Source organism: Pocillopora verrucosa, chromosome 2 (assembly GCF_036669915.1).
Source record: "Pocillopora verrucosa isolate sample1 chromosome 2, ASM3666991v2, whole genome shotgun sequence".
NCBI lineage: Eukaryota > Metazoa > Cnidaria > Anthozoa > Scleractinia > Pocilloporidae > Pocillopora > Pocillopora verrucosa.
The window spans coordinates 1,243,804-1,259,468 of record NC_089313.1 but is presented as its reverse complement, the minus strand read 5'-3'; the positions used below and the strand labels follow the sequence as shown (position 1 = coordinate 1,259,468).

Genomic DNA, 15,665 nt, shown 5'->3' with positions numbered 1-15,665 from the left:
AAATTGAATTATAGCGTGCACGTTCGATACTTGCGCATAAATCTCTAAGTACTGTTCTGACTGCCTATTCAACTATATAGATATTTTTGAAAGACTTTCCTTTCAAAAGTTAAGTGATAGCGCGCGAAATTTGAAATACCGGAATAAATTTCAAACTCACTATTAATGATACTTTTCATAGACATGTTTCGGCTTGATTTACGCCATTATAATTTTTTTTGTATGCTTTAAAACTGATGGAGGAATAAATACATTCCTAACGAACTAGAGTGTAAGTGAGAAGTTTCTTTACAATTCAGAAGAAACAAATGAAGTATTAGTTTGCTGAAAAAAAGATTCTCGAAGAAATTTTCATTCGCTACCGAAAGATGGAGAAGAACGATTAGAAAAAAAACAGATTTCCTTTACTGTCACTGGGTCGATTAAATTAAATGGACCAATCACATTGTAGGTAACAAATATGACCGAATAAGGCAAACATAACACATAATTCAAATGGAATGCGATGCTCGCTTTCTGAAATCGGATTGGTCAGTCTTGTAGGTGACCCTAATTACAGAAATCGTACTGTAAACCTAATTTGGCTCAGTAGGTCTTTCCTGAACTTTCATTTCACTCCGCCAATTTGATTACGAGAGTAACGAACTTTAAGTTACATTTAAGCTCTGATAATCGTCACAGCCTCCCCTCCCTTATTGCTTCGTCTTTTTGCCCTTTGTCACTTAGAACTCTGGGGTGGAGGTTGCGCTTTTAGAAGAGAAGGAATTTTGAAAAGAAAGATGTATCTGTCGCTACGCTTGTGGTTTAGTTAGCCCTTCGTCAGAGCGAATGAGGACAAAACCTGTATTACCCGTGTGGTTGATAACTGGTGGGTTTTAAGAACGTGTTGCAGCCAGGAAGCTGTCTGAAGTAATTTGGATGTCTCTGTGTTTAGAAACGATGATATTTGTACAACTGGCAATTAGATATGGGTAACAAAAGGTGAATCAAACGAGAAGTAAAAGAGGAAGTGTTATTAATTAAAGCGTTTTCTTATGGGAACGAGAAAATTAAACAGTAATCAACGAACAGAAGACGACTTATACGTCTCAGTGAATTCAGCTTTGAAGTGCCACTTTCGCCGTGTCTAATCCCACTTAATCTTCCCTATTCTTAATCATCTTTCCACATTTTTCAGTTTTTTTGTTGGTGTTTTTTATACGAAATAACCCTGTTATTTTGGAGTTTCTGTATCTCTTTTGAAGGTAATTGCTTCCGCCGTCGTTTGATGCTGCCTGCAAGACGCGCAACATAATGCTATTGAAGACCTTTGAACAAATATGATTAAATTTGATAATATTCACATCCGCGCTGGTTACAAAACAGTTACAAAGTTCAGTATATATCAAACGTTAGGATTACTCTGTGAAGTTTGTTTAGTTACGTTCAATGTGCGGACCAAAATGTTATTGCACGGCACTTTGTTACTAAATCGAAGTGTTTTTCATTTTGTTACTGCGATCATACCACCGTCCATTTGGTCTAGTATTTGCAATTAAATTTCCAACATTAATTTTGTCACGCTTCTGAAAGGTCAATAACAGTTCATATTCTTAAAATCCTGCTGATATTGTTCACGTGCTGGAGTTATAGGTAAAAGAAGACGGTTTTTGTTGTTTTAATCTCCTGGGATGTACTTCTCTTGAGTTTGTTATGTAAACATTGCTGAAGCGTCAGCTCTTTGAACTTGTTTTGATTGTAGATTTGACTAAACGCGTTTTGCTTTTCCCTCGCGTGTGTGATGGTTTTCCATTCAAACGAAATTGCAGCTGTCTATATAAGCTCTAAGCCTGGCCATTGTGAAGGAAAATTGGAAAGAAAATCAAATATTGTGAGCACAAGAGGGTACTTTTAGATATTGAAAAAGAACAGCTCGATTTTCTTCGTGATATATATTTTCATTTGCTCTTTCTCGATTATATTTGTGAGTGTCTTTAATTGACATATTTCCTATAGAAGCACAAATGTATATTAACGTATAATATGTATTTTTTATAGGTAGGTCTTTGCCGGAAGGAAGGAAAATAAATGCAAATTTATTTAAATTTTTTTCGTTTCATGCTGAGAAATTATGATATACAAACGGGCACGTTAAGAAATAGGAGGAACTTAAACCAAATTTGTATCTTTCTCTACCTTTAGATTTTGATTGTAACGACTGGTCAAATCACTTTCTGAGAAGTGAAATTTCATTATCTGTAAATTGCCGATAATCGTTGAATCGAGATAATAGAAAATGTCGCAGTGTGAATATATATATTTTTTCTTCTTTGTATTCCGGTGTGAACTTTTTTCCAGCGTTATAGGGAGTGTTTTTTTTTATTTGCTTTTGTTTCGGCGTTATTGTTAGCACCGCTGGTGGATCGAATGTTTGTTTAGTTTTCCTTCAAGAAAAGACATTTACAATGAAGTTCTTTTGTGTTTCTTGCACTTTCCGCCTTCGTTTTGTCATTGGCTCTTTCGGAGACAGTGTTGACAATTTTTTGGCTGCCTGCGAAGCTACAATAGATTTATAGTGATCCAAGGCTATAAATACCTCCGAGATAAGTTTGAATTATATTTTCCATCATCAAGCTCTTGTGAGTGTAATAGGTGTGATAAGTGCTTCGTTTCGCTTCAACAGTTTTTCGCCATAGCAGAAAGAGTCATGATAAATTAATATCCAATAGCAGCTATTTGTTTTAGTTATTTGCTAACAAGGCTACTGGCCTATAGCGTTTTGCTCTTCGCGTTGGATTCCATGCGGATTTGGTTGTTTAAACTAGAGCGTATTCAAATTATGTGTGGTTGATCTTACTCGCTCTGACTTCGACCTCTGTTTTAACGCCTCAATCGATCTTGCTGCGTTAAGGACGAAGTGTTGACGGAAAAATTAGAATTTTACTTCAAGTTTTCAACAACATCTGTCTTTAAAGAGCTGAAAGTTGTTCGTGTCGACGGTTGAGAGGACCTGTAAATACACGCTCCGAATCATGGTGTTATTCTCCTCCGAAACGACGAAGCGGCGAGTGCAATTAATTGAGTCAATTCTTATCACACTAGTGGTTTGCGAAAAGGGATATCATCTTGGGTGTCTTTGTTCGATGTAATAAAAGGTTACTTCGACAGCAAGGTCGTGGATGACGAATTTCACTGAAAGGCCCGGAGTGACAACGCTTGGATATTTCAAGTTGTTACTGCAAATTACTCGAACTCAAGAGCCAAAAAACCACATCTATTAGTGACTCCTTGAGGAATCTATCGTAGAGACGCAGCAACGAATTTCCTACTGTCGTATCCATATTGTTTCGAATTTCCTGGCTTCAAAGTTCACGCAGTTATTCGAACGAACACATGTAGTGGCTGGAAGACCTGCGATCGAGGCGCCATGAAATGAAACGACATGCTTTCGTGAAGAAGAGTAAAGTTCCTTCGTTAAAACGCGATGACCATGGATATGTATTTGGAGTTAACAGTTGGGTAAGTCAAAACAAAGGAAGTTTAAAGTGCCTTAATAGAGTTTTTTGTGATAAAGGCGGAACAATGCTCATTACAAGCAAGATTTAAATAACTCACTAATCAGGAAAGTATCTTCAATGATTTTCACGGTAAACCTTTTCTGATTTTACCACAAGCTAGCAAAGCGAAGGGTATTTTTTTCTTTTTTAATGGCCTCCCTAAAACTGGTTCTAAACACTTTTCTTACTTAGATTCTTCGTTATTCAATTTATCATTGTGACGAGGTGTTATGTTTCTACTGAATTATTAAAATGTTTTTGTGAATTCTTTGCTGGGTGTAAACTAAAGTGCGAAGGTCACTCTTATACTGCCTCATCGATTACATCAGGAAATTGTTAAAAAAATTAAGGAATTCACTATCATTTTGTTTTACCGTGAAACTACTGTTAACTTCAATTATTTTGAAATTCTGCGTCAGAATGTTATGCTGTGTCAAAATCTAATTTTATTATGCGTATTTTTAAGCGGCTTCTGAGAGTCTCCTTTTTTATTTCGATTTTCTACACCTGTTGGTATTTGGTGTGAGTATGATTTTCTTTTAAGTTGCCATATCTTGATGCCAATAAAATGATAGCAAAATTGAATTATGGAAATTTTGTTAGCTTAGTAAAGAGAGACCTTATTGTCTGTTTTTGTAAGCACGTTTTGCATTTACTATTCACGTGAAGGAATACTGTTAATTTCGAGTACTACGTTCTCTTCATTTCCGGGCAGCAAATTCCTGTCTTGAATTAGTATGCGCTTAAATTTGTCTTGTTCAACAACTGAGAGGAATATGAACTCTCTGAATGTTTTGACGAGTTGCAGGTCAGCGATCTATTGTAGGCAACTGTTACCTTAAGGGACTCTTCGAAGCTCTTTGGAAAGTTTTTAAATTGCACAGAATGAATTAAAAAAAAAAAAACGTTTGGGTTTTTTTGTATTTTTGTCCATGCTCCCAGTTAGAAGAATTTGATAACTTGTAAATTAGACGAAGTTTGTGCAAGGTGGTCTAGTGACGATGACAAATCGCTCCATTTATTGAATATCTAAGATTCCAAAAGTAATTATTTCTCTGTAAATATGCGGAACGGAAACAAATTCCAGTCGTTAATAAAAAAGGTTTAATCGTAAATGAAAATTCAATTTAGTTGTGTAATGTAGGTAACGATGAATTGAAGTCAACCGAAAATTAGTGTTCTAAAAAAACCCTTGTGCTTTTCTACAATATCAATTAATTAAAGATATATGAACCGCACGCAATGATTTCTTGTCAAACTTTGAAAATCTCATTTGAGAAATTAAGGAGGTTTATCCGATTCTGGAAGATTCTTAACTTAGTTTTAAGGATTCATTATTTCTTGCTGCAAACGCGTTGAATGTTATTCCAGTTATGTTGTTTGTGGACTTATTTTAGTCAGTGATATTGCACTGGTCTTATTGTAATGGTCATTAAACCAAGTGCAATATCAGAAATTTGGCGCCGTTTCATTTTCAGTGCTCAATATCGCCGAAGTTTTTCTGTCAGAAAAGTTGGGACACTACCAGAATACAGAATGAGCTGGATGTTGATCATTGAAATATTGCTTTTATTTCTATATGCACGAGTCTAAATTTCTCTCTTGCAGCATGAATCTTATCGTGCTGGGGTGTAAAGAAACGAGATATCTTAAGTATATCAGATTTATTTCCTTTTGATGGAAATTTATCAGAGGTATGTCTAGATATGCGGTTTCTGGTGTGAACAGAAAGCATGGGAAATTATGAATGAGAATCTTTTGTTTATTGCACTACAGGTAAGAACTGGAATTTTTAGGGTATGGAATTGCAGACAAACGTTTGAGTTTTGAAGTTTTAGAAACGTACTCGCCAAATAATTTTGCCTGCATATAAATGGCTTTCCTCGAGAAGTCTATTAAATGGTATTTAGTAGATTAGTGATGTTAATTGATTCAACACAGGCAATTTGTAAACAGTTATTGCTTTCATTGTGGTATAACTATTATACATTCAGAAATTCAAGTATTTTGAACGTGATGGAAATTATAATGTTGTACTTTTATCTCGTGAAATTACGTTTGTGTTTTTCTGTGCGATGTTTTGATACACGATCCTGAAATGTTTACGTGTAAGCGATACCAGCGGATGCTAAATCATGCAGTATTTCCTATCTCCGGAATAATAACATTGCAGAACCTCACCGCCATGGTTTTGTTATGACATTGATAACTGTATTTATGCAGTTTTCAGACAGGTCCTTAACATCTTGGAGAGAACTTTAGAGTCTAGTTTTTTTGTACTGCAGGTGTAGGGAAAGATCAAGGGATTGAATGTTATTTGAAAGGTTATTTCTGATTGAAAGTTTAAAATATCTTTTGCGGTTAAGTGCTGGTTACTTTGCGTCGATAAGATTAGGGTTGCCACGTACGACGAGAAATTCCCGCCACAGGAAGGAAAAGTAATAGCAAAATCCAATAGGCTGTGATAAAATTAACCAACTGGGAGACTAAACTATGAAATATAAACAGGTCTAGCTATGCTTCCTATTCCGTCGTCGCTTGTATGTCAACAAAAGCGAAAATTTAATTAAAATCTCCCGACTTATCTCTTAGCTGTTTGGGTGGCAGGTAATGTGGATAATGCAATGTTATATTTAGCTAATAAATATTCCATTACTACTGTGAAATTGCGTGTCAGTTTTCGTGACGTGATATCGCTTTATACGCAAATCTCAGCAAGTCAGTTCAGTGATCGATTGCATCTCAGGCCTTAGTCTACTAAGGGCAACGTTAAATCAACTTCGGTGGTATTCTGATCAAATGAAAGTCCAGGTTTGTGTTGGTACACTCCTGATAACTTAATACGAAGTAGTTTTTATCAAAAACAAATCTTACTGCATTACGAAAGGGTCGTCTTAGGGGTTTTGTTGTCAGAGGGATTTATTTACCACGGAAGTTGTGAATTTTTGATGCGTAGTTCGTGTATTTCTTCAGTTTTGTGCGTGTTCGGGTCTATCGGACACGAAATTCGATGAATGTTGCTTTTAGAAGATCAGAATGAAGGAAATGTATTTATTCAAGACACTCAGACGGGAAAGTGGCTGTAACTCGTGTATCTACAAGAGCTTCGCTTTCCAGATTACTCATTTAAACTCATCTTTGGAGAAATTTGACGAACTGCAACTTAGTAACCATTACTTTAATCTGCTTGATTTTGATTTTAATTTAGCTTCGATTTCGTTGTAACAAGCAGCGTCTTCTGAGGTCATATTTTAAATCTGAGACAACACCTCTGTAACACCCATTGTGTCTAACGCGTTGTTGTCATTTCCAGGCCTATTACCGTCAAGGAGTGGCGCTGCAGTGCCTGGGTCGGCATGCGGATGCACTTGGAGCCTTTGCGTCTGCGCTTGCGCAGGATGACAAAAGCCCTCAACTGCTGAACTCTCTGACTGAAGCCGCGATGAAGTCCCCACTGAGAGGTAAATATCGTAGAGTTCATAAGAGTATCTAATTATATGAAAATGGGCCCCGGGGAGCGAAAAAAGGGACAATTAACAAGTGTTTTACGAAAATGTGTTCGTTGCGAGGTCCATAGCTTAGCACTTTCATAAATTTACTTCATTCTAATCGCTTGCATATTGTGATAAACCAGGAAAGACGTAAAGGCTACATTTAACACCTCAGACATTCTTTACTCGAATGCATTAGCTTTACGTCGCCCTTAAACGCTAAGATCCGTCTTCTCTTTTGAGATTCCCATCCATTTGTATACAATATTGCCTAAACCTCGAAAAAGAGCCCCTCTCAGGGCGGATCATTCCCGTGTAGTACACCATAGGAAATATTCCTAGGGCCCCGATGGAACAAGCCTGGTGATGGCAAGGTTCCTTGCCTGACAGACTATATTCGATAGCTCGGCTTAAACTCAGCCTATTGAAATGTATGGAACAGAACATCCTTGTCAAGAAATTACCGTACTAACGCGAACACAATCCAGAAACCAAAACCACAAATATCTGCCTGGAGAGTAGATTACTATATCTTCACGTAACTGAAACTAAACACCGAGCAGATCTACGGAGATAAAAATATTTTAATCCTTAGATATTCCGTGGAAAAAGATTGCAATAATACGATTAATTCTAATGCTGGAGAGGGCAACACAACACTAAAAATTACAAGAACATCAGGCAGTTGTTTTTAAAATCTTAGAAGAATTCTCATGACAGACTAGGTTGGGTGTTTCCTCGAAAATCGTGATAACAAACGCACTTTCCAGTCTTGTGTCACATCTCTTGATCGTTTGTCTGACCTAGAGATGGTTCTTTATCCGTTTCTTTAATCCTCTTATAACGGTAAGTGCGCCAACTGGAAGAGTCAGTGGAACACCTTGAAAGAGGATAGGATTTCATGTTGACAATTCTAGTCTTGCGCCGTTAGGGTTATTCTGGGGCACGCTGGTAAAAAAGTCTTGTAGTAAAAAACCCTTTTTTCTGTAAAATTATAGAATAGCTCTGGCGCTAAGTTGTGAAAGGTTCCCTTGTATGCCGCTCTGATTGAATATGTATGTAAAGAGCCATCTTGCGAGAATGTCAAACGATAACCAATCAATCGTTGAGAGGACATGGACGATCGTAAAACCGAAAGCGAAAATTCCGTTTATCGTGTAAAAATTCAATCTCTTTGGAATCTTTGTCTCGTCGAATAAAAAAGGGGTAGAAGTTTTCTAAGCCGGCAGAAAGTGTTCGTTGTTTTCTTCCAAATCAAATTCGTCGAAATTCCCTGAGATTGGTTCTTGATTTGTTTGACTTGGGTTCTCTCTCTAAATTTGTATGATCAAATTTTTTATCCGACGTATTCTTTCGGCACAACAAACAACTGCGGGACTTCATATCAGAGGAGCACACATAATAGATTGCGTGGTTTTTGATATGTGCTCTCAGAGCTACTTAAAAAAAAACCTTCTAGCTTAATATGCCGAGATATACATTACATCATCCGTCAATACTTAGACCTCATTGAGAAGAACAAACACTACCTGCAAAAAGGGCCCAAAAATACTGCGTATCTTTGGTGCGTTGCGTTTGTGTGCATCCGTAGGAAAACAACATGCGATTCTCTAATGATATTCGGTGTAATCTAGAAAAAGGTTGTTGTCTAATACAGTAAGACGCTCAAAAAATTAAGTTGACAATATTTTCCCAAGACACACTATCTTAATCCTTGAAATATTTCCCTATCGGTTTCATTACCTTGCCCTTTGTTTCTTCAAAAACAAGTACAAGTATCGAACTTTCGGCCCCGACATCACTAATTTGTTTTTAAAGGGATCTGTGTTCGTCTCAGCCAAAGCGGAGGTAAATATTGTCACCCAAGTAGTTGTTTTCGCCTCCTTTTAATCTGATAAGACTAAAACTTTTATCATTTGAAAACGCATGCGACTTTTGTACTAAATGGCCGATGAAAACGTTGCCAGTCGTATGGGATGCTTTTTTCGTCACCTTTTTCACCTGTCCACACTAGAAATGGCTTGTCCAAAACGATGTGTTTACAAAATGCTTCACCTTTGAAACAGTCACCGTTTTTATCCGTGTGTTTTAGGTGAAAAGGTAGAATTATGCGTTAAGCGTTCTTAAATGGAAACCCATTTTTAATGAGGAAGGCCTTAGCTAAAGATGCATGACACAAGCCTGCACTATTCTGAAGACTGTGTACTCATGCAATACTTGTTTTAGTGACCTCTAATAAATTACTGTCGGAATTCGCGGTTGATTTGGCTGCGAAGCCAACATTCGCCACATCTGGTTAAGTCGTAAACATTCACCTAATAATAAAAACCGCAATGAATGTGCGAACGTATTGAAAAGACAATTCTCATGCACTCATCGCCTTACTCGGTCTTGACCCTGCTAGAAGCTAGCTCAGAGAAGTAGTTCTCCCAAAGTACCGCCGTAATTTTGTTGTAATCCAAGCTGGAGAATTTAGTGAACTATATCTTTGCGTGTTTTTGTTTTTCCCTCTTCACAGCTACCCTCGAGCCAATCTACAGCCAGCTGAAAGGCATGAAACTTGACAAGAGCGCCTTTGTAATGATATCAGTTATCGGACAAGAACTTCTTTCTGTCGGACATGTAACAGCAGCCATAGATTGCCTCGAAGCTGCTTTGAAAGTTGGAACTTGCGGTTTACGTCTCCGGGGCTCTGTCATCTCGGCTTTAAGTACAGCTTATTGGAAACTTGGAAATCTAAAGAAGGCCATGGAATACATGAGACAAGATCTAGAAACGTCACAGTCTTTGAACGACAAAGGTGGAGAATGCAGAGCTTATGGTAATCTTGGTGGAGCATATTACTCACAACGAATGTTCAAGGAAGCTGTGGAGCATCAGAGAAGTCAGCTGGATATTGCTTTGACAATTAAAGATCGTAAAACCGCCGCGAGTGCCTTGAGTTCTTTAGGGCATACACATGTTTCGATGACTGATTACACAAGTGCTATCTCAAGTCATAAACAATCAATGCAGATCTATAAGGAGTTGAAAGACAGACAAGGCGAAGCGAGAGAACTAGGAAACATTGGCGCTGTGCATGTCTTGTTATCGGATTATGACAACGCAATAAAATATCATCAAGAACATTTGAAAATTGCGGTTGAGCTGGGAGACAAGGCAGAAGAAGGCCGGGCGTACAGCAACCTAGGAAGTGCTTTCCATTACAAGAGAGACTTCGACAAAGCAATCCAGTTTCACAAGCAGGTCTTGGACGTGGCGAAGAAGACCAAAGATTCTTTTATGGAAGCGAGGGCGTATGCTGGCCTAGGACATGCTCTGAGATGCAAAGGTGACTTAGATCAGGCAGTGTCTTTTCACGAATATCAACTTGCTTTGGCGATCAAACTCAAAGATCGAGCGACCGAGGGGAGAGCGCTTTCCAACCTGGGGGTTATTTTCCAGCAGAGGGGGCTTTATGGACAAGCCCTAAAACTTCACAAAAAACACTTGGCTATTTGTAAAGAGTTGGAGGACCGAGCGGGACAGGGGCGAGCCTACGGGAATATGGGCTGCGCTTACAGCGCTTGTGCGCGGTATGAACAAGCTATTAAGTTCCATAAGCAAGAACTGATGATTTCCAAAGAAGTGAACGATCGGTCGTCAGAAGCCTGCACGCATGGAAATCTTGCAGTGGCTTATCAAGCGATTGGAAGTCTCGACAAGTCATTGAAACATTATCAACAACACTTAGTTATTTCACAAGAAATCGGCGATCAGTCAAATGAAGCCATCGCTTTGAGCAATTTGGGGAATTACTACAGTTCTTGCGGAAATTTCACTAAAGCTATTCCTTTCTACGAAAACTTTTTGTCCGTCGCGAGACATATGCGGGATCGTGTGAGCGAGTGCAAAGCTTGTCACAATCTGGGATTCGCGCATTACTCGTTAGGCGGTCACCTAGATGCTGTACCTTATTACGAGAGAAACATTGAAATAGCCAAAGATCTGGAAGACAGGACAAGCTTAGGACGAGCATATTGTAATCTAGGACTGGCTTACAGTGCAATCGGCAAACAAGAGAAAGCGTTGGAGTGTCAGAAAGAATTCCTAACTGTTTCACAGGAGGCCATGCAAGTCCAAGGCGAATTTAAAGCTTGCGGAAACATTGGTGATATTTATGTGACACTGGGTAACACAAATCAGGGAATACGATTTTTTCAGGAACAACTACAAGTCGCAAAGAAGGCGCAGGATGCTGCTCTGGAGAGCGAAGCGCACGGAGCCTTGGGTAGCGCTTTTAGGACTGCACGTGATTTTGATAGGGCGTTGGTTTGCTTTCAAAAAGAGTTAGAACTGAGAAGAACAGTGCATGATTCTGTTGGTATTTGCAAAGCGTTAAGCAATCTCGGCTCAGTTCACAGCAGCTTACAACAGTACAATGATGCTTTCGTGTCCTATTCTGAAGAGCTTTCCATCGCAAATGAACTTGATGACTGTATTCTCCAAGCAGAAGCTTGTGGTAACCTGGGAATCACAAAAATGAACACTAAAGATTATCAAGAGGCGCTGGGATTTTTTGAACAGCAGATCGCCACGTTGGAACAGGTTACAGGTGCCTTGCTTGAAAGCGGCCGTGCATATGGGAATCTGGGTGAGTGTTACCACGTGCTGGGTGACCATGAAGAAGCCGTAAAGTTTTACGATAAATATCTTGCCGCTGGGCAACAAATGGAGAGTGCTGCTGACCAGGACAAGGCCTACCGCGGACTAGGGAACGCGCACAGGACAATGGGAAATCTGCAACAAGCTCTTGTGTGTTTCGAGAAGAGATTAGTGGTGGCTCACGAATTGACTGATTTCCATTCCAAAGGGACAGCTTACTGCGAGTTGGGAAATATGCACAAGATTCTTGGAAACTACGAGCAAGCCCTTGCATGTTTCGAGCAACAGTTGTCCTTGGCGAGGGAGTGTAATGATGCCATTAATGAAGGAGACGCCCTCTGTGGACTGGGGCTGGTGAACCAGAAGATGGGGGAATACGAAAAGGCGTTGAAACTACACGAACAAGAGACGACAGTCGCCGAGAAACAAAAGGACCTCGGCCGCCGCGGTCGGGCGTCATTTCATCTCGGCATGACGCACGAAATTCTCGGAAATTACGAACAAGCGGCAATCTACCAAGGCCAACATCTAAACATCGCCTCGCAAATGAACGACCAGGCAGCGAAAGCGCAGGCATACAGTTCACTAGGAAGAACGCATCATGCCCTGGCAAATTATTCCCAGGCTATCTCGTACCTCAACAAAGGCCTTGCGATCGTAGAGGCTCTGGGGAGGAGTGAAGACGAGGCGCGAATACGTCATCGATTAGGTTTGTCATATTTGGCAGCCAATCAGCTGGACGCATCGCAGCTGCATCTTTTCCGCGCGGCGGAGTTGTTGGAGAAATTGCGCGAAGAAGGTATTAGTAGTGGCGAGTATAAATTGTCTTTGTATGAACTTCAAGCTGCGACTTACCAAGTTTTACAGCGAGTTTTAGTTACTATGGGCAACCATGAGGAGGCGTTGGCGGTCGCCGAGCGAAGTCGGACCCGAGATTTTATCGATTTGCTTCAAGAACGACAAGGAAGTAATCGATCAGAGAACGGAATTTCGAAGTATTTGGAGAATCCGTTGACGACACCTGAACAAATCACAGACTTGGTACGCAGTCAAAAGGCAAGTGTCTTGTACTATTCCATAGCCGCAGGACACTTGTACAGCTGGCTCATCACTCCGAATAAAGGAATTGTGAAGTTTCACGACTCTCTTCTCTCGGATGGAGACCATGACAATGAAGTGTCAGTTGACTTAGATCAAAGTAGCAGCGCAGCCTACTCGCACACCTCTACTCTGTTAGATTCGTACATCACGCAGGTACGCGATGCTCTCGGAGTTGAACCGCATTTAAATTTGAATCGCACGACTAGCATGTCCGAGAGTGAAGTTGAAGACACCTGGGAAAGTGACAGTGTGTTCAGCGCGAGCCCACTGTCGTACATGTCAGGGGATGATGATGATACCATAAGTGTGTCGTCATTGTCATTTGGCGGTCACAGTTTCCGGTCAAACCCGAGGAGCAGCTTCTTGTCAGGGAGGAACGTCCGAAAATTAAATGGGGTAAGAAGTAGCAACAAGAAGCTCGGCTGGTCGGGAAAGCCACCGCTTCGTGCTTTGTACGAGCTCTTGATTTCTCCCATGGAAGACGCTTTACCTGCTTCTTCGTCCTTCGAAAGCGAAGATTCCTCACTTGCGTTGGTTCTCCAAGGTGATCTGTACCTGGTGCCGTTTCCTGTCTTAAAAGGGAGCCTTTCTAAAGATTATCTTTTCCGTCGGTTTAGGCTTATCGTTGTTCCTTCATTGCAAGCTCTCGCCTCGAACATCAAAACTCTCATGTTGAGGAAAAGTGGACTCGATACATCTTCGGTAACGATCATCGGAAACCCGAAGGTCCCGACGACGTTCGGACAATGGGAATCGAACCCGAGCGCTGAGCACGAAGCTAAGATCGTGGCGGAACTCTTCAACACGAAACCGCTACTCGGCAGTGTTGCGACTAAGAGCGAAGTCGTCCGAAAGTTGCCGAAGGCGGAGTGCATTCATTTTGCTACTCATGTGTCTTGGAAACTATCATCTCTTATTCTTTCGCCGCAGAATTCCGATGACAAATCGATCACGCCCGCAGGATCACCCGAAAGAGCGAGTCTGGACTTTCTTGGTGACATGAGTCCTGACGAAGCACCGGCTTTGTCTGAATTCCTTCTCACAGCAGCCGATATCTTAGACCAGAAATTATCAGCAAAACTCGTTGTTATTGGCGCTGCGCACAACCACTCGTCGCGCAATCGGATTACATCGGATGGTGTGATCGGATTAACGAGATCATTCCTGTCGGCTGGAGCACAGAGTTTGTTGGTTGCCCTGTGGCCTGTCCCAGACCTGGCGTGCAAGTTGCTTCTGAAAGCGTTCTACGGCGGACTCCTTCAAGGAATGATGGCGAGCCAATCTCTGTGTCAGGCCATGCAGGTAGTTCAGGGAACAAAGCAGTTTTCACATCCGTCAAACTGGGCTGGATTTATCCTTGTTGGTGGAGACACAGCTCTGACGAATAAAGAAGCTCTGATGAGTAGCGCCATTTCCAAACTGTTAGACAACCCTGTGAACTGCAGAGATGCACTGAAAGTTCTTGTTCATCTGGTATGTGAAACTCTGTCAACTCTTTCAACTAAAGTAACCTATCGCCTCTCTTAGAGATTTTGTGCAGACGAACCGGGGACCTTAATGATCAATAGCTTAGTTTTGTCTGTGCATAGGTGACCTTAAATCTCTGTTTCCATAACATGAAGCGACTAAGAGTATCACTACTCCCCCCCAGGATGGGATGGTAATCCATCGTAAGGTTACCAGCCCCCACCTTTCCCCCCTCCCTACCACCCTTTCCCCACCTTTTTCCCCCTCTTCACCACCCTCCCCGCCACCTTTCTACCTCTCCACCACCCTCTCCCCCCCACCTATCCCCCCTACCCCTTCGTGTTTCCAGTTAAGCTAACTCCCTCGTTCATTCGGTCTTCGCCTTCAGGTGGACAAGGCGCAACAGCGGATACGTTCAGGTCAGCGGTCGTCCATGTACACAGCGGATGCAAGCATCAATGCCAAAGTCAAGGGAGCCAGCGGTTGGCGAGAATTGCTTAAGCTTCTTGGTTTCCGGTTTCAGAAGGCTGCTAACGGACTTCCGGACTCCGTCTTCTTTCCAACAGTATCCAGTGGTGTGGCAGACAAGCTTGCTGATGCAAGTAACCATTTACACGCTTTGCTGGGTGAGTAAACACTCGGTGTAAAGAGAGGATTATTTTTAAAATAATGTGTAATGAGAGTTCCTTTTTTCTCTCTTTCTTTGTCAAAATAAAGGACAGATCTTTCTTGAACCTTTTTTTTTTCTTTTGGGGGGAGGGGAGGCGGCGGTGGGGAACATGTCACGCTCACGGGGCCTCTATCCCCTAGGGGTCCAAACGAGTACCAGGTACCGGTCAAGTGCTGGTATACCTTGCAGAAAACTGGCCTCTCTTTCAGAGTTGAGAATGATACTTCTGGGTTTGTTTCTACAACAGAGGTCCTATTCAACGACCCGAGCAGCAGTAGAACGTGCACTTTTGAGGCTTATGAATTTTTGACCCTCTCCTTCGAAAAGGCGACAAAAAAAGTGAAAAAAGTCGATTTTTTCCTTCAGGTCTGAGTCCCACCACTTTGCAGGCTCTGGCCAAACTCGTGAATGCACGCACAGTGAACACAGCTTTAGTGGCTCTGGTAAGTCAAAAATGGTTTTGTATTGATCAATGTGCGTAGTAAAGCATCCTGTGTTGAAAAACCAAGCTGCATGGATGTTCTCATCTCTTAGACAATTGGTTGAAAAAAGGCAAACTGAAAAGTGCTCTCACTTCAAAAAGAAATCTACTGAAATAGAATTTTCTTTATTTCTGCGTATTCGTGATGAGAAATTTCAGTTTGTCTCCAGCGACAACTTTGATAACTGTTGTAGATCTTGTCGTCAGTGTTAGATAATGTTCAGTTGGTATTGTGTCTTAACTGCAAACTTCGCTCGTTGGTACAGATATTTTAT

At 41.0% G+C, this 15,665-nt stretch overlaps 1 protein-coding gene across 4 annotated transcripts in view; it reads left to right on the top strand.

Annotated features, from left to right (window-relative positions):
- Positions 1-15,665, top strand: part of LOC131797325 (tetratricopeptide repeat protein 28) — a 28,739-nt gene that overhangs the window by 9,200 nt on the left and 3,874 nt on the right. Inside the window, exons 1-5 of one of the 4 annotated variants that reach the window (XM_066162782.1) lie at positions 2,776-3,498; positions 6,850-6,997; positions 9,546-14,245; positions 14,628-14,865; positions 15,276-15,352. In XM_066162782.1, coding sequence (XP_066018879.1) covers positions 3,412-3,498; positions 6,850-6,997; positions 9,546-14,245; positions 14,628-14,865; positions 15,276-15,352 — 5,250 coding nt within the window. In that variant the 5' untranslated portion in view covers positions 2,776-3,411. Of the gene's footprint in view, positions 1-2,775; positions 3,499-5,163; positions 5,313-6,259; positions 6,348-6,849; positions 6,998-9,545; positions 14,246-14,627; positions 14,866-15,275; positions 15,353-15,665 lie in introns of those variants that run through there. The other 3 variants (XM_059114933.2, XM_059114935.2, XM_059114932.2) reach the window with 3 other exon arrangements.